This window comes from Anabrus simplex, chromosome 1, assembly GCF_040414725.1.
Source record: "Anabrus simplex isolate iqAnaSimp1 chromosome 1, ASM4041472v1, whole genome shotgun sequence".
Taxonomy (NCBI): Eukaryota; Metazoa; Arthropoda; class Insecta; order Orthoptera; family Tettigoniidae; genus Anabrus; species Anabrus simplex.
Genome location: NC_090265.1, coordinates 448,338,461 through 448,358,946, shown reverse-complemented (window position 1 = coordinate 448,358,946; position 20,486 = coordinate 448,338,461). Strand labels below are relative to the sequence as shown.

The window sequence follows — 20,486 nt, the reverse complement described above, 5'->3', positions numbered from 1 at the left end:
TTATGGGTAAGATTTTGAAACGTTGTATAGGGTAAAATTTGGGTAAGACTTTATCACAGTGCATTACATTTGGATACTTATGTGACAGCTACAAACATAGAATTTTGCTCACATATAGATACCGAAAAAATGAAAAATGTACGTACAATCGAGAAATAGAGACACATATAACGTTTAAGGAATAGAGATGCGACAAAACGTCATAGGACCAAAGTTGTAGATTGTTGTAGATTGTGCCAGCCTTTTTCTGATACGACTTACCGTTTAGCCAAGAAATACCTTGAAACGAAGGTTTGCACCAACATTAAAATTGCCTCAATATTTCGATATTTTTAGGGGGTAAAAAGTGAAATATTTAAAGATCTGGGAAGCTTTCCGTCGGTTACAGTATAATAATTTTGCCACATTTCAATATTATAGCTCCTCTGGCAGATTGTGTCGCAATCAAGCTTTTGCGGGGGGGGGGGGGTAAAAATGAGGATTTTCAGGAAACTAAAGGTAACAAATATGCAGATGGTCATTATTACACCTGAAACGGATAACTGTACGAAAATTTCGCCAACACAGTTAATCTACAGACACACGGTTCTTATGATTTTATTTATATAGATAAGGAATCTGCCCCACGTACAACGCCTTTTGGGGTATATCCGCTAGACTTAGCCTGCAAAACCGACCGTTCATGATATCCCCCGTATTAATCCTCCTGTCTACAAAATGCACACAAAAAAGTTTTAAAAATGGACTTCCATCAAGGTTGGTCGATTTCCAGTCAGGTTGATCTTGTATATATTGTGGGTGAGTGAAATCACTGTTTCGGTTCCCTATAAATCCCTAGTCCATTCCGAGAATTTGACATGGTATAGACCTAAAACATACCTTTAGACAGGTGGATGAAGTTTGGTTGAAATATCTCCAGTAGTTCTCAAGTTACATGAAATGTGCTTTACACGCACCCGCTCTTGAGGTAAGACCGGTGGGACTTGTACCGGAAAACGGTCCGTTAATGTTTAGAAATTGATTTCCATTAAGGCAGGTAGATTTCCATTAAATTTGGTAGTGTATATTTTGTGGGAGTGCAAAATAACGGTTTCGGTTTCGGATAAACCCCCAGTCAATTCAGGTATTTAGAAACAATGTTGGCCCTAAAACCTACCCAAGCACAGGTGGATTATAAATATGAAGTTTGGTAGAAATATATCCAGTAGTTTTCATGTTATAAGAACTCAGACAAACAAACAAACAAACAAACAAACAAACAAACAAACAAACAGTCACCATAGCTAAAAAATATGCAGATGGTCATTATTACACCTGAAACGGATAACTGAAAGGAATTTTGCCAAAATAGTAAATGTACAGACACACGTTCGTTACGATTTTATTTATATTGATTATTATTATTATTATTATTATTATTATTATTATTATTATTATTATTATTATTATTATTATTATTATTATTATTATTATTATTATTAAAACGGAGAAGTTACAGATGGCATACGAAAATCACAACAAAGTACAAAGAAAAGGTATATTTTTGTTTAGATTACAGTAAAGAGAGAATGAAGAATACATTTAGATGTGTTTTTGTACTCACCAAAATGTCCTTCTCCTTGATGAGCAAGATGTGAAGAATTCCTCGTACTTCTGCACAAACCACATCCGCGGCTTTTCCATTTTCTTGCCGACACTAGCACTTTCACAACCGTAAGATGCTGCACACAAAACTGTTCTCAACACTACTTTAGTTCCACCTGCATTTTTCACAGGCTATTGTATATACACGGTATAAAGTGAGACGTGTTCTTCTTCTTCTTCCACCTGCTGCATGGAACACTTTGAAACACATTAACAGTCAATAAGAAGGTGAAGTCTGAAATTCAAATTTTGTAAAGGAAACATAGTGTAAATGTGAATGAGAGAACGAAAATGGGAAATGAAGGTAAATTTGAAGAAAACCATAGTTCAAGAGGAAAAAATTGAAACTAAGTTTATCAGTCACATGTAATGGATCTGGAGGAGTTAGTGATTAGTACGGAGAAATTTTTAGAAACAAAGAACAACACAGAAATTTGAAAGAATTTAAAGAAGAGTGATTGAATGAGGTAAGATATTATGTAAAATATCACCTAAGGAATGGGAGTTGACTTTGGAATTGGGTTAGGAATAAACGTGGGATACGAATACACGGAGAACATAAAGACTAGACTAACGTAAACAAAGAGAGTCTTTGATAGATTTTGCTTACCTCAAATGTAATTATGCGCCTTAGCAAATCATGTGTGAATGTGTTCATGTGGAGCGTGGTAATACATGAGAGTGAAATGTAGGATAGAAAATTGAAGGCTTAGAAAAATTATTGTTATATGGCCGATAAAATTGAGGTGAATTGATGGAATAGCAAATAAAGGAATAATCTTCAAAGTGGGTGAGGGAAGAATGCTTTAACGAAATTTGACCCTAAGAAAGGTAGAGGCTTACAGGATTAATTTAATTTTAGCTTTGTGTGATAGATTAGAATAGAACTATATCGTAATGAAAAACAACAGATTAGACTAACATAGATACCAGGACTGATAACCCACTAGGCTATGTATGTGAGATGAAGAGGAGAAATTTCCCCACGGACACATGTACAAACGGATGAAATGACAGGGAAGAACGAAGGAATTAAAGTTAAGGATGCAAGCTTTAAAGATTATAGGAATACTGGAAAGGAATATGGATCACATATTAGGTTGTTAGGAATCACAACTCCCTGCAGTCAATAGTAATGAACCCCTTGAAAGAATAATACATTCATTAAACTTACCTTTCCTCTACAAGCAGAAGAACGTCGAAGATTGGAAATGGCTTCCTTCTGCTCTCTTCTCTTCTGTTACAAGCAGTAACCATCGCAAGTACGAGTTTCCTGGTGTCTGGTATTGTTTATATAAAGATTATGAATGACATGACATTAAAGAATGAAAAAAAGAAAATATATTTGGAAAATCTGTTTCAGTTTTTTGTATGCAGATACTCATTACTCACGTAATGTAAAGAAGAATACAGGCACTTCTGGCACATTACACGGCTGGTCTAGGTGAGAGAACGTTAAAAGGTGTAATTTGGTTTCACACTCTTTTGTGAATTAAAGGATTTTAGTAGTGGGAGGATAATAGTTTTCAAGGGAAGTTTAGGGTTTCGGAAAAATATGGAATGGGTGAAACGTCAGAAATTATTGCAAGGAATGGTCATAGTAAAGCATGCTGAAATAATACCACGTTCCGAGAACAAGTCGAGCTCTAAATTGCAAAATATTTTCGTTATTGGAAAGCAGTGCGTCGCTGGTACCCGAAGGACAGAAATTCCCCTCATTTCTGTATAGATGTAGAGGAATAGACACAAGCTGGCATTAACTATCTAGTTCATATTCTCAAAACAATCACAGACAGTAATAAACAGAATGCTAGTACGTGAAGAGTATTTCATGTCAGGCAAGAGGAAATTTATTCGTGGTGTACACTTGTTAGTGTAAGTGGTGATGATTGTGATGATTATTGTTTTAAGGGTAGTTATAACGAGATAAATTCGTATTATCTCGGTGACCACAAGCTTCCGTTTCCTCACATCGTTATCTCCATTGACTTCATCAAATCAACACTTCAGGTTTCAACTATGCACTACACTATAAATAATTTTGCTATTTACAGCTCAGCTGGGAATCAGAAATATCAGTGAAAAGTGACACTGTTTTACAATGCATACAAACCATTCTCTTAAAATGCAATAGTGTAATCATTACTTACCACTGAATTTAAGTGACGTTTTGTGTAACTCAAATGTATCAATCACCCATGATATTCTTGCATGACTGTGTAGATTTGTTATAAAACTATTTTATAATTTAATATCATATTATATGAATCTTTGGTAGTATCTGGTCTTCAGTTCACCTCTGTGGTGTAGTAGTCATTGTGATTAAATGCCATTCCCGGAGGCCCGGGTTCGATTCCGGCTCTGCCACAAAATTGCAAAAGTGGTAAGAGGACTGGAACGGGGTCACCTCAGCCCCGGGAGGTCAGCTGAGTAAAGGGGGGTTCGATTCCCACCTCAGTCATCCTCAAAGTGGTTTTCCGTCGTTTCCTTACTCTCATTCAGGGAAATGCCTGGATGGTACCTAACTTAAGGCCACAGACGCTTCCTTCCCTCTTCCTTGTCTATCCCTTACAATCTTCCTATCCCTCAACTAGGCCCCTGTTCAGCACAGCAGGCGAGGTCGCCTGGATGATGTAATGGACCTCCTCCTCAGTTGTTTCCCCCGACCCAAAATCTCACGCTCCAGAATACTGTTTTTGAGGCGGTAGTGTTGGGAGCCGTCACTGAGTTCGAGGGAAAAACTAACCCTGGACGGTAAATGGCTTAAATTTCAAGTTTAAGTTCTATTTACTTCTCCGTTTTAGTAATTTGATATTATATCGTTGCTGCTGTGCCAAAACCGCGAATGCGACAGTGCTCTTCCTTTCCATCAAAACGGGATACCCCTCCCAGCCACACATTGATATGGATTCCATCAGGACAATTTTTGTTGAGTTCATTTTTCTATGCGCGCGAGTAAAGGAAAATGAACGTTACTGTACAGTACTGTAGGAATGTATGCTTGGATGACATAATTACCCACTCCTGGGGTATGATATAACTAAGGTTCATTTTCCTTTACAAACACGCATAGGAAAATGAACTCAGCGAAAATTGCTCTTATGGACTGCATATCAATATGTGGCTGGGAAGCGTGACCAGTCTTAAGGCAAACAACGGATAGTAATAGCATTGTCACATTCGTGGTTTGCGCACAGAAGCGACAATATGAAATTAATATCTGTTAGTATCTGGTCTTCACAAATCGGATATTTAAGTATTATTTCTACTTTCATTATCTTTAGGGTGGAGGATTTTTTCAAATTTTAAACCCGGGCTAAGTAGCTCCAAGTTGGCAAGTTCGAACTTGACTCAGTCCGGTGGTATTTCAAGGTGTTCAAATACGTCAGCTTCGTTTCGGTACGTTTACCAGCACGCGACAGAATACCTGCGGGGCAAAATTCCGGCACTTTGGAGTCTCGGAAAACCGTAAAAGTACAGTAGTTGGTGGGACGTGAAACTATTATTATTATTACTTTAAAATAATTTTATCACATTTAAAACAATCTGTAAATTTCGGAACTTACATTAATTGTTTAGAAATCTTCTCTACTCAGCAATATTATGACTGATTTTATAAAATATAGGCGTAATACAGAATTGAAATGCACGTGCGTGAAAAAGCGTAACTGTTATATATAGTCTAATGTTGTAAAAATAAGAATTTCTCTGTAATGTAGTTCCAACGACAATGTGTCGGTATTTCGCTATGAATCAGAGTCGGGGATCCAGAGGAACTTTAAGTCAATTTGAGCAGATATTTGCAGTATAACATTTATATGAGAGGGTAATTTCTGAGAATGAATACAAGTAAACTATTCATATCGCAGACTCAGAATATCATTGTATCTTTCGATAATCGAATGTTTATAAAGGTAAAGTTCCGACTGTTCTCTGTTTCAAGTCCTTTATACGCTGGATGCTTACTCGTACAGTATATACCTGGTATAAAAATTTCCATTGTTCCCTTTCACATGCAATGACGAGAGAGAGCATGGGATAAGATAAACATGTAACACAAGAGTAATTAAAGAAGAACAGAGAAGCGAGAAGTGATAACATCCAAGTGGAATTAATAATAACGTTACCCCTTACAGTCTGTAATATTTATCACCCCCTAAGGAAATGCCGGTACAGTGCCTCTCCCTCAAAGTTGCTTGACAGAATGTGGGGCAGCAGGCAGTGCTTCTTTAGCCTCACGTGTGACTTGTTATTCAAATAGATTCGAATATGATGTAAATGGTAAACAAATAAGATCTCAAGTGTTTCCAAAGCGTCGAAAGGTAAGATCGATTCTGTTTTACATCAATCTAACACCTGAAAAGAGTAACACAACGATGGCGTAAAACTAATAACATAAATGTCATTATTATTATTATTTTCTTTCTTTCTTTCTTTCTTTCTTTCTTTCTTTCTTTCTTTCTTTCTTTCTTTCTTTCTTAATCCGTTTACCCATAGGGCTGTTTTTCTCTAGGACTCAAGGGCAGTGCCTTGGAGTGTGGGACTTTATGTTGGGGATAAAACTGAGCAGGAGGATCAGTACCTCACCCAGGCGACCTCACTTGCTATGCTGAACAGGGACCTCGTGGTGGGGATTGGACGATCGGAACGGATACACAAGGAAAAGGAAAGGAAGCGGCCGTGGTCTTAAGTTAGATAGTCTACGGTCCCAGCCTTTGGCTGGAGGAAAAGTTGGAAAACCTCTTTTAGGATGGCTCAGGCGGGATTCGAACCCCCCTCTACTCAGCTGATCTCCTAAGGCTGAGTGGACCCCATTCCAGCCTTCGTACTACTTTTCAAATTTCGTTGCAGAGCCGTGAATCGAACCCGGATCTCCAGGGGTGACAGCTAATCACACTAACCACTACATCACAAAGGTTGACATGTTTGTTATTATAATAATATTATTTTAAAATTAATTTGATCATATTTAACACAATCTGTAAACTTATTCATTTATTGTTTTGAAATCTTCTGCACTTTCGAGTTCCTCAGATCCCATATCTCCTATTCATATCTCGTGTAGGACTAATCCGTTCATCTATGTCTTTTATTGTTATTCAGGTACTCTTTCGCCTTAGGCGAATCGCAGCTGTTGCGGGAAGATTTTACAATAAACAATAATGCAAGAGGACATTCATGAAAAAAGATACAGATGTTCGATGGTTGAATTTGTGTATATGAGCCAGTTTATTAGTCTATAAATTCTCCCATGTATTATCAGTCCAATTGGTTAGAAGAACAGCTGAACGTCTGGATGCTTTGCTGAATGCTGATGACTTAAGTTCAAAGGACACTGGTTCGATTCCCGGGCGGGCGAGTATTTTAACTCCGTCTGATTAATTTCTCTGCTCAGGAACTGGGTGCTTGTGTTCTTCGTAATACACTTCTCTCCGTGTATTCTACATACAACCCATTAAGCTGCCAACCACCACTGAAACACACAGTACTGAATATATCCCTCGCCTAGGGTTGGCGACAGGATAGGCATCCTACCCAAGAAATGGGCCGAATCCATATCAAACGCCGTTTCCAACAAATTGGAGAAAATATCATAAATAAGTTAATTGAAGGGTTTGTTAACTCTCCTATCTGTGAACACGTCTAGTTGGTTGGAAGAATACCTCAACACAATGAACCTTTTGAGGCATCGCGAAGCAAGTTGAAATTGTCGTTCGTACCTTGTCGTAAAAGTGTGTAAACGTAGAAAGAAATGTAATTCATATATTTTCTTAATTCTCTTAAAACTGTGATACCTGAGTTAACATCACCCTGTAGGTGAACAAACCGTCATAATGCGATGTTCCAATCCATTGCCTACCTCCAAACAATGGCCCACAAAATAAGTCGAGTGTCACAAAAGAGATACACCTTTCAGAACTACCCATCCATTCCGTCTGTTCCCAGTGGTAATAAATCATGAAATACAACATTCAAATCAGCCTCCACCAAACGGTCTTCCCCTACGGATACCGAATATCCTGTGTATTCGATCAAAACTTAACGACACGAAACGACACTTCGGTGCTACAGATATTTATTTTTCAGATATCTTTCCCACCATATAAAAATTGATCAGAGATGAAATAAACACAATGAAAGAAATTAAATCAGATCGTGTTGTTGTTGTTGTTGTTGTTGTTGCTGCTGCTTCACTCTTAGGGCTTTGGTCTTCATCATGAGTAGTATTATACACTTGGGGCGGTGTGAATGTTGTCTGATAATAAACTTCACGAATCGTAGACTATGTAAGAGTACAAAGGTGATGTACGTGCATATTTTTTTAATCATATACTTCTTTCCCAGATCATCAGTGCATGCTTCATATATATCCTTCTTTTCCTCTCAAATTAATCGAGGCTGCTGTTTATTTGCCTTGAATCTCTCCTGATAATATACTAATGGAATATTGTTATTCTTCCAGAAATTTCCCCCAATTTCTTCCTGTTGGTACATTGTCTAGATTAGTCCCAGTTTTATGGCCAGGTGCTTTTCCTGACGCCAACGCTATGCGATGGGACGTAATCGCTATTGCCTGTTTCTCTGATAGTTGGTGGCGTGGTGGCGTTCGTATATGATGCGATGCTCACGGAGAACACAAATACCCAGTCCTAAAGACAGAGGAATTAACTACACACTGAACCGAAGGCCATCACACTGAAAATTCAGTCAAGCATCCACATTTTTGTAAAATACAATATACAATGAATTATATAAATACCACTAATACAAAATGAAAAATATTAATATTGGTGTTAAAAAGAGGAGGTAATATAGGCTATACAGTTGGTCTGTGCCTATCAGTTAAAGTTCATCTGTTAAGAGAGAGATAATCCACCTGATAGCCGCATCTATGTGGGAATCGAAATGGTCGATCTCCTAATCATTTTATAAGAACAATATCTCCTTTATCTTTTTGTGGGGGTTTAAGCGGGTTTTGTGTTAAAAATCAAAATTAAAAATTGTCAACCATTAGGCGGATTTTCTCTTTCTGATTTCACTGGATAAAGAAATTCCAATGCATGGTGTTTGAGGTTAGGCAATACAAATGGTGTCTTAACAATCGCCAACGATTTTCCTTTTTTTAGCTCAGAGTCCGACTATGGTCTGGATGGCGGTGTCCGGGATTTCTTTTATTCTTAGAAAATTCTGTAACTCCTTCGGAATTGTCCCTCTAGCGTCAATCATAAGCCCAATGTCTTCCCATTTTTTAAATCATATACTTCTTTCCCAGATCCTCGGAGCATGCTTCATATATGTCCTTCTTTTCCTCTCAAATTAATTGAGGCTGCTGTTTATTTTCTTTGACTCTTATAGTTGGATCTATCACCATACCTGTACGTTTTGCCCTATCAATTACAACAATATCAGCTCGTCTTGTGAATCCATTTGTGGATATACATTCTACTTCTTCGTAGATCTCCAAGTGTTGTTGTTTGCCAATTTCTTGGTGTTGGCATTTTGTATGGATTATTCCAAATTGTATGGCCGGATGCCTTTCCTAACGCCAACGATACGCGAAGGAATGTAGTCACTAGTCAGGTAAAGCACCATTTGTTATAGTACTGTATACATACCGGATACTGTATTTGGTTTCCATCTGGAAGAAGTATTATGTAAAGAACTGCACGCATAGGCCTATTCGTCATGGATGTATGCAGTAAGTGGAACCTAAAGGGAATTCAAATGTGTACTTGCTTTGGACATATTTCTAAGTAAAATTTACGTTTTCGTCAGAATGTTACTAGAGAGACCACGGATTCAATTTCTGTATATCTGTATGGATGGATTGGTGGATGGATGGAAGCATGTATATCTGTATGATTATTTTTTTAGTATTACCTGAAAATGGTAGGGCAAACTTTATGAAACTCGGTATGTATTTTATGGTTGTGTTAATTTAGATGTTAGGCCGATCGACATTACAATATTCAAAGAAGGGAGAGTACTAAGAGGGATCTTGAAATTGTTTCTTGATGATATTTCGAAAACGGTTAGCAGTATTTAGGAATGTTACAAACAAAACTTACTCTAAGTTTTATTCTGAACTTTTTATAGCTTGATAGTTTATTTGATGGAGCCAACCCTGACCGACATAATTGCGAATATCCTAGGAAATTGTGTGTTTTGTACGTGTTACTTATGGCAGAAGAAGATTTATGCCTAGAACAATACTTACCTGTCCTCTCTTGTCATACGTGCTTCTTCATTTTTCAAGAAGATATTGTTGTTTTTGAAGTTGAATGTAAAATTGGTCAATTTTGACGAACATTGAAGGTGAGAACAACAGGATGAGGTGTGACAGGATACAATGAGTGTTTTCATGATATAAACATTTAACATATAAGTTTATTTAAAATGTCATTTATTGTACCTTGACGAATAACATTTATGAAATATCACATATAAAGTACACTCAGCCACATCACTGTTCAAAGATCGTCTTACATGTAGGCATTCTGATTCTGGGTAATGTACCCTAGCTATGACAGTTCAATGGTTTATTTTTCTTCATTTCTGGTCAGGTGTCAGTAATTGTAATAATATTTATCAACAATGATTCTGGACTTGTTTACCAAGAGATTTATAGGAAATATATTTTAAGGGGAGTTAAAACCCTAAAGAAGAAGATTTGTCAATTTTAGATTTTAATCCTTCAAAGTCTTGGTGAAACCGGAGCATTCATTGTAAAGATTACTTGAGACAATTTTTTGAAGTTTAAGAATTCCTCAGTGTATGAATTAGACAACACTCCGTACAATATTTGTTCCTTTTAAATTTGGTATTACTAAAAACGGAAGTCCTAAATCAGTTTAAAACTATCAATATCACGTAATTTTAGTTCAGTAAACTCACAACTGATAAAAAAAACATATCTAAATATTTCAGATTTATGGTTCGACAGGTTTCAGATATACAGAGACCAAGGTATGTATTTTTTAACATTGACGAGAGAGAACAAGCTGGCTTTTTTTTTAAGAATAAAGTGTTTATAGACGAAAACAATTGTATTTACAAAAGGAAATATATATGGCCACCTGAAAATTTGAGTTAGAAGTGGGTAAATTAATTGTAATAAAGGAGATTCCAAATAGTCGCAGATATAATGAATGGAACGTGAGTAGATAGAATTTGATTCTTTTGTGGAATACTTCCTATTTTAATTGTTAGGTTTACCTTCTGCCACAAATAATGATGTTGTAATGTCTGGATCTGATACCACTTCACTGCAGTTCTTGAAGACAGCCATACATTCTTCTTCGTCTTCTACTTCAGTTGTACCGGCCAATTTCAAGTCCAGTAAGATGGATTGTATTTTAACGTATTATGTCTGGAAGAGGATATGCTAGCACTCTTCAGACCGGACACAGTACATAAAGTACCTGTAAAAATAAATAGACAACCGTAAGAAATTCCCCATTACTAGAAAAACTGCTGTTAATTTATCCCAAAATATTTCTTAGCATAAAGAACACAGCCCAGAACCATTTCAGGCGCGAGTGTTTACAGTGCACTATGTTTGACAGTATAGGCTAGAACAAATTTGTACTTTCTTTAGGCTATCTCAGTCTTGTCCCTGGCTTTGAAAACGTGAAAGTGGCAATGTTAGTAATGTTATTCTTTATGCAGCCAGTTTCTGTTGCGAGTGGTGTAAAAGTGCCACTCATTTAACATGTTTGTGTGAATATTTGAGTGGCCTTGATAGACTAATAAGTAATAGTATCTTCTGAATCAGTGAGTAAAGCTTCTCATTTCCCTAGTATGCCACGCCTAGGCTTAGTATGACAGCTGATGTTGCATCTATTGGGCATCCAACCAGCCTTCAAGACGATGACTGAAGACAAATATGTTGCTTAAGAGAGGTTATAATGTTTATGAAACTTTAATTAGGTTTTAGGAATTGTTGATTGAGTCAGTTTAGGAGATTGTGACACCTTTGGCCATTATCTCAGTTTACTTATAAGGTTTCAAAAGTTTCTGAGGACCAAAAACCATTGTGAGATATATGGTAATGTGTTTCTTACTATTTTTCCCGAGGCTCTAACTGTTTAACCGTTCGGCTCCGCGGTGTAGGAGGCAGCGCCCGCCTGTCACCCAACGGCCCTGGGTTCGATTCCCGGCCGGGTCAGGTGTTTTTAATTGTAATAATTAATATCCCTGGCCTGGGGACTGAGAGTTTATGACGTCCTTAATCTTCCTTTCCCCACACACAACATTCCACACTACCGCCATTCCAATTAGACGCAGGTTCATACAATATGGTGCCAGTAGGGGCAATAGATTCACATAGCTCGACGCCTCGAACAAACAGCATTTAAAAAAAACCTGTTTAACCGCGACTTGAGAAATTTAGTGCTATAAAATAGATGTGATAAGTTCTAGTAAAAATAACATTCCGGATTAATTACTGTCATAGACGGGATATGAGACTTGTATCTCTGAACGGTACTGATTCGTGGTGCTATCGTGAAGATGAGTTTATGTAAACAAGTAATGATATTTGTTCGTGGCGTCGACCTCTAGAGATCTTTTGCCACCACATAATATGAACCTGCGTGTAATTGGAATTGCGGAAGTATAGAGTGTTGAATGTGAGGAAAGGAACGTTAAGGACGGCACAAACACCCAGTCCCCAGGCCAGGGATATTAATTATTTACAATTATAAACCCCTGACCCAGCCGGGAATCGAACTAAGGGCCGCCGGGTGACAGGCGGACGCGTTGACCCCTACACCGTAGGGCCAGACAAGGAAGTTCATACAATATTGTGAACAGAAGGAGTAAGAACGAACTAATCACATTAACACAAGTAAATTCCAGCTTAGAATGTAATTAGAATTACTTTTTCAGTGACCGATATAACACTGTATGAGCTCTGTAATTATTTGGCGTTGACAATTTTGAAAGAATAAGCTGATATATTTTAATTGTTTAACTCTTACGAAAAATTATTTTATTTGATTCATAAAACACGAAACTCTTTGCAGGCCATGCACCATAATTAACTGTAACAATTAAAATATCCCCCATTTGCAAGTAATTGACGACGGAGGGAGTTACTTTATGAGGTTCTCTTTTTTTAAATGAGTTAAAAGATACCACTAACATAAGACGTTGTAGAACAACTCAAGCTGGTAATTCTGAGAATACGTTAAAATTGCAGTCGGCGTTTAATACTGCTCTCCACCAATGTAGAGTTAAAAATATTCTGAAGAGTGAAAGATCGTTGAAATAACCCTCCCAGGGTATGTTCCATTAGAGCAACGTCCACTCATCCACAAGTCATAGAGTTACCGGATAAATACCGCAAAAGAAGTCATCAAACTCAAGGAAAACTACTAACAACAATACATTTGTTTTATTTTTCAAAGTTAATTTAAGAATGTCCCGTCAAAAAATCCTTTTGGTCGGATTTCCAGAAAGGCAGCCAGTGGAGGCATATTGTACAACAACAAACATTTTACCCTGATGCTGTAACAGGCACAGACAAATATTAAACTGAACTCGACATAGATCACTAGAATCACGTCAGTATTCTTGTCAGAATACAATATTAACCGACTGGAATGTTGAGGCGAGCTGGCCGTGCGGTCAGGAGCGTGCAGCTGTGAGATCGCATCCGGGAGATAGTGGGTTCGAACCCCACTGTCGGCAGCCCTGAAGATGATTTTCCGTGGTTTCCCATTTTCACACCAAGCAAATGCTGGGGCTGTACCTTAATTAAGGCCACAGCCGCTTCCTTCCAACTCCTAGGCCTTTCATATCCCATCGTCGCCATAAGACCTACCTGTGTCGGTGCGACATAAAGCAAAGCAAAAGCAAAAGCAAAGTCACCTCCGTACAGGCCATGAAGGCCCTTAGAGGAGTGGAAGGTAAAGGCTTCCACCACTGTTAACCTCGGCACGTGATGGGGTAAAGTGGTTAGCTCTACGCCCGGCCGCCTTTGCCCCAAGGAATTAATCTGGTACTCATTTTGGTGTAGGCTGAGTGAACCTCAGGGCCATGTGCACCTCCGGAAGTGGAAATCTCGTTTCTTAAATTTTACGACTGCCTGACGGGGATTCGAACCCACGTCCTTCCGGGCGAACCGAGCACGCCTTTATCGCCTCGACCAGGCATGAAAAAATTATTAAGTTTAAAGTTTTGAAAATATAACCTTCAGTTTAAGTTTTAAATTCTATTCTTGACATTGTAGTTAGACCCATTCACCCCGGCACCTTCTTTCACCTCTGCGTTCCACGGGAAACCCAGTAATAATAATAATAATAATAATAATAATAATAATAATAATAATAATAATAATAATAATAATAATAATAATAATAATAATAATAATAATAATAATAATAATAATAATACGCCTACACACATGCCATGAAGGTGCTTGAAGAGTAGCAGGTGTAGACTCCCACTATCCGTAGCCGCAGAACATAGTGGAAAAGTGTAGGTTAGCCCTATTCCTGTCCGTCTTTCCTTCACGAATTAACCCGATACATGTTTTAGTATAGGATGAGTGAACTTTATTTGAAACGTTTCTAAATACTGTATTTCAACTTTCTGACGGTGAATCGAAATCGCATCCTTCCGGGTGAACCTAGAAAACCTTTACCAACTGGACTAGACAACCCCTTTGTAATATTAAATTAATGGTAAAAATGTGTATTCACTTTAGATATACGCCAACGGCCGTAGCCGTGTTGAAACACCGGATCCCGTGAGATCTCCGAAGTTAAGCAACATTGGGCGTGGTCAGGAGTTGGATGGGTTGCCACGCGCTGTTGGTGGGGGGTAAGGGAATGGAGGAGCGAGAAGGAACCGGCCACCCTACCGCACGTAAACTAGGGCTCAGGAACACCTCTGCGGAGGTTCGGACCTGCCTTCGGGCAGAATAACCCTTAGCTTACCTACTTTAGATATACTACTACTAATAATAATAATAATAATACAAATGAGATAACGCGAAACTTCTGGTAAAATACAACTCTTAATGGGTATTTATTTCTGTACCACATCGTATTTATAAGAGGGAAATGTATGTATTTCATTTCACGTTATTTCGAGTACTTTTGGAAAAGGAACCGTATCTTACTTAGTGGATCGTAAATAAGTACGAAACCGAGGACGTATTATGCTACCTCATCATGTATTGTATCTCTTTTTAAATCTAGCGTTAAGATGTCAAGGAGCAAAGAGATATTTCTTGAGCAGAGTACCAATAAATAAACCTAAAATATTGTGGCATAAGCCATTGATCAGACAACACCAACGCATATCAGAAACCTGTATCATCTACCCGCTTCTGTGTTGTTCAAAAGCCCTTCGGCATGACAACTTCTTTAACTAGCAGTTTGGAGGTGAAATATGGACACGTGCTTGGAAAATTATACTTTCATTTCAATATCTGGATATTACCAGAGTAAACAAAAAACGGGTTGTACGTAAAATGAAGGAATGCACTGCAGCTATTATTACCAGCTGGTGACGATTCGTGACGAAGAAAAAAACCCTAATAGTCCAGTAGTTTTTATGCGCTTTAAGTCAGAGGGGCGACTATGTTATTATGTTATTAAAAACTTCTATGTAATTCATTACCTCGAGGCATTAAAAAAGAATGCGCCATATGGCGTGTGTTTTCTTCCGCCTCTGGAGAAAGGGGTGAATATTAAAGAAATGAGGAATTTGCCACCTACAAAAATCACAGCATGTTTCACTTCACGGCAAGGGATCGCCTTAATTTGATAAGCACGGGACATAAATCATTATTTTTCAGTTTTAATTTTCTACAGGTCCATTGCTCACGAGAAAGCCCACTATGTCGAAACGAAATAACGAGTTGTAACTGTAGCGATCGACAAGAAACATATTAGGCCTCATCATTGAACTCACCGTACGATAAAAATAAGATAAATATCGTTTATTATCTGTCAATCGAGAAAAAAATTATTCAAAATTGTTTGAAACTTCAAAATTTTACTACTACGGATAATAATAATAATAATAATAATAATAATAATAATAATAATAATAATAATAATAATAATAATAACTCAACAATTCAACAATTCAACAGCTGTGTACAGGCATTTGGTTTGAAGCTGTTTAGGCTGCTTTTGAGTCAACGCCGACGCTCCATTTTACTCCAGCAGATGGTAGAATAATCTGCACTCTGTTGAGAAAACGATCACTGAGTTTTATTTCAGTCGGGTAAGCAGGAAATGCGTCGCACATGGCGCCGAATGGACATGTTTCCACTCTTCAAAAATCCGGCTACCTCAATCACGTTTTAAGCCAAGGTCTTGGGATCCGGAGGCCATATTTTTACAACTGATCCACCGAGGGAGGTGCGGATTCTGATGGTTAAACTGACACAATTCTAAACAATATTTTTTCTGAATTTTGTAATTATTTCGAATTAGACGGTCACTGTAGGTGATGGCCGCATTAAATCTGAAGGATTCCCTTTAAATTCAAAACATCATTTTTACAATCCCCGTTAACAAACAAAGTATTTTGTTAAGATTTACAGGTGTAAATATTCTCTTTGTAAGCCTTATCCCCGGTAGAGAAAGGCAAGAATAACGGCCAAGAAGATTCGTCGTGTTGACCACACGACACATCACAATCTGCAATCCTTGGGGCTGAGCAGCGGTCGCTTGGTAGGCCAACGCCCGTCAGGGCTGTAGTGCCATGGGGTTAGGTTAGGTTAGTAAGCCTTATCATGAAATGACATTTAGATATGAGTTGTGCGGTATAATTGATTATAGCGGAAAATCATGTTTTAAAAATCATTTAACTTGAAGGTATTGTTAAAATTATTGCTCACCAGTTCAAACATGATGTGTATCATGCTCTAATTAAGTCACATACAGGCCTAATCATTTATAACTTGAAATGAAATGACGTATGGCTTCTAGTGACGGGAGTGTCCGAAGACATGTTCGGCTCGCGAGGTGCAGGTCTTTCGATTTGACGCCAGTAGGCGACCTGCATGTCGTAATGAGGATGAAATTATAATGAAGACGACATATACACCCAGCCTCCGTGCCAGTGAAATTGACCAATGATGGTTAAAATTCTCAACCCTGCCGGGATTCGTACACGCTACCCCTGTGACCAAAGGCTAGCGCGCTAACCATTTAGCCATGGAGCCAGACAACTTGAATTGAGATCACTAGGTGAGGAGCTTCTTGTATTCCTATCTAGTTCCAAACGATTGATGAAGAGTTAAACCCTAAGAACTAATTGAGGAGATCTCACGCAGGATACCAGTGAATGTACAGTCTTGGTAATTGATTTCGGCAAAATTCTGGCCGTAACTTCTGTTAACTACAAGGGCGCATTCCAAATGTACTTCTACGAAAATTGCGCATTGAACCTATGGGATTTACCGGAGGGAATAAATTCCACTTTCTCCTTACTTGCCCATAAATATTACTGCGAGGCAAATAATAATAATAATAATAATAATAATAATAATAATAATAATAATAATAATGTAAGGTGTATTCTGCCCGACGACAGGTCCGAACCTCCCCCGAGGCCTGCTTCAGCCGGAGTTTGCGTACGGTAGGGTGGCCAGTTCCTTTCCGCTCCTCCATTCCCTTACCCCCCACCAACAGCGCGTGGCAACCCATTCACTTCTTGACCACGCCCAACGTTGCTTAACTTCGGAGATCTCACGGGATCCATTGTGTTAACATGTCTACAGCCGTTGGCAATTATAATGGTAAATGTTGATAGTAAACAGAAAAATATCGACGACTGAAGGTAAGACAATAGATTTTGTTAACCGTACGAACTGTTGCGCTCGTCTTTGTTGACTTTAACGTTGATATTTTTTTTTTGAAACGGCAGTATTTCCATCAAATAATAGCAAATTTAACACAATTTCTTGTATTTAAAAATATGTTTACAATCATAATGAGAATACAGTATGCTAATTGAATTTTGATTTCTAACATACAGTATCTTCCTCTTTAATATACCAGATATGTTGAAACAAAAGCAAGCAAGCTTGAGTTTTACACGATTGTTGATAACGTGACCTTAACTACGGTATATCCAGAGTTTTGTGTGAAATCCGAACGATAGAGACGCAAATTTTAGTTCAAAAATCCCACTTTCATTGGCTGAGATTTTATCTCGAGTTACCTGGGTGATACCCAGTGATGATGTCACTCGGCAATCACGCCCCTATGAGACGCATTACAAGTTGGCGACATACCTAGCCTTGTAACCAATTTCATTGTTTTTGTGTTAAAAATTCAAAGTTCTAGGTTCAAAGACAAAGGCACAGAAATACAAATTTGCACATTGTGAATCACGGGATGAATATCTCTTTTGCAATATACGTATACGGAAAAAAGAAAACGGCTCCTTGGATGGTCAGCATATCGCTTTTCGGTTCAGAGAGGCTTCGGGTTCCAATCCCGACCGGGTCGAGGATTTCAACTGCATGTACTTAATTCCTGTAGCTCGGAGATTGAGTTTTGTGTTCATCTCGTTATACTTCTCTTCATCTACATACAACGCACCGTACTACCAACCACTACAGAAACACGCAATAGTGAATATATTACTTCATTTGGGGTTGTAATCGGGAAGGGCATCTGACCGTAAAATTGAGCGAAATCATCACCAAGTCTAGACTCCAATACACGGGGAATATGTCCAGGAGAAAGAAGAAGAGAAGAAGAGGAGAAAAAGAAGGTATACGGAAACAGAGGATCTACTGGTCATTATCCTATAGTCTAATCGTTATTATGTGAAATTTTGCTTCTTGTAACAGTGAGAGTTTTCTTTCCTGGTGTTTTTTTTAACGTCGCACTAACTCAGATAAGTTTTCGGTGACGATGGACTGGAAACGGAGTTGGACTGGGAAAGAAACGGACGTGGCCTTAATTCAGGTATAGACTCTGCATTTGCCTGGTGTTAAAATATTAACCACGGAAAACCATATTCAAGGCTGTCGGCGGTGGGACTCAAACCCATAATTTCCAAAATAAAAGCTTACAGCTACGCAACCCTTACAATGCAGAAAAACTCGCTCGGTTAGACGCAAGACTATTTCCTTTTAGAACCTAGTTTGTGCTCCTGAAAGTGCATACTGCTCATGAGGTTTCTAAATCCCACTGACAAGTGATTGTGTCACAAATTATCGTCAAACTTCGAGAATTGCTGGACTAACTCATAACGAGTTTCAAGCACATGGAGACGTCATTCAACACAGTTTGATTCTGTGAGATGCCATCACCTCTTTATTCATTCTCTTCTCGACAGATCTGAACTTGAAAAACGGTATAGAGCCCTAAGCACACAAACGATAATCCAGAGCATAATCCACAGCGATTTATGCCCGATGCGATTGAAAATGAACCAGAGCAGCTTCACAGCAATAACTAACTGGACAGGCGAGGCGGGCCAGGTTAATAGAATGTTCCTGTCCGTGAGTGGAAGTGTGGGTAAGCCCACTATGAGGAAAGCATATGGCCGAAGCGACTGTCACTGGAGTAAGTGCCAAGGACGTGGGAATGCGTCATTATAACGATATTTATTTAATCTTACATCAATTACTGTAAATTTTAAAAGGTTTTCAAGTCCAATCAATCTAATGACAGAGGTCTCCCACATTTTAGTGTTCATGAATGCCAACCGATTCCGTCAGCTTTTGATGATGCAACCGTGGGTGTAAACGGCAAGCGTCTCAACTACACCTGAGGTGTTAGTGTTCTTCAAATCGATCTTATCCATTTACACATATTATAGTATCTTCTTATTTTTACGATAATCCAGAGCATACTCATCCCGGGGAAGATTATGATATGCACCATTTACAGATTAACTGTGGCTAAACGGCATGTCATATTGACAAACGGATTTTACGATAAGACGCCGTATTTAGAGTTTGAATGGCTGGTCGTGTGATATTTTCTCGTATCGCATCTCATCTAAGTCCGTTGGGACTTATGCTGAAAAAAACCGTCCGTTAATGATATCTCCCTTACTCATCCTCCTCATCCTCCTATGCACATGATGCACATCAAAAAAACTTTTAGAAATTGATTGCCATTAAGGATGGTTGATTTCCATTAATTCTGGATGTGCACATTTTGTGAGAGTACAAAATCATGGTTTAGGTTTCGGATACACCTGTAGTAAATTTAGGTATTCAGAAATAATATTGGCCCTAAAACCTACCCAAGGACAGGTGTATTCTAAATATCAAGTTTGGTAGAAATGTATCCAGTAGTTTTCAAGTTATCCAGGCGAGTTGGCCGTGTGGTTAGGGTCGCGCAGCTTTGAGCTTGCATCAGGGAGATAGTGGGTTCGAACCGCACTGTCGGCAGCTCTGAAGATGGTTTTCCTTGGTTTCCCATTTTCAAACCAGGAAAATTATGGGGCTGTACCTTAATTAAGGCCACGGCCACTTCCTTCCCACTCCTAAGCCATTCCTGTTCCATCGTCGCTATAAGACCTATCTGTGTCGGTGTAATGTAAAGCAAACTGTTGGTTAGGGATTGGGAGGGAGTAAAATATAAATATCATCGAAAACATCCAATATTAATGTCGAATCTATACTTTTACGGATCACTGAATAGGGAACATGCATGATCCGGGGTTTTAATTAAAAATATGCTAATCTGATTCAAAATTTCATGCAGAATTCAAAAATGTGATCAGAATGTACAAATAATAACTCCAAACATGATAAAAATCTACGAAAATGTCACGTCACGCAAGTACGCGATCTCATTGGTCTGACGTCATCGTACAGGTTGACTGAATTAGCAGACGAAATAACA

General features: G+C 38.4%; 1 protein-coding gene across 2 annotated transcripts in view; it reads right to left on the bottom strand.

Moving 5' to 3' along the window:
• Nucleotides 1–10,027: 10,027 nt before the first annotated feature.
• vvl (ventral veins lacking) overlaps nucleotides 10,028–20,486 on the bottom strand; it is a 285,935-nt gene continuing 275,476 nt past the window's right edge. For both annotated transcript variants that reach the window (XM_067135203.2, XM_067135204.2), the window contains exon 2: nucleotides 10,028–11,066. Coding sequence is in view for 1 of the 2 variants with exons in the window: in XM_067135204.2 (XP_066991305.1) it covers nucleotides 10,975–11,066 (92 nt within the window). In the remaining variant the exon portion in view is untranslated. The remainder of the gene's footprint in view (nucleotides 11,067–20,486) is intronic.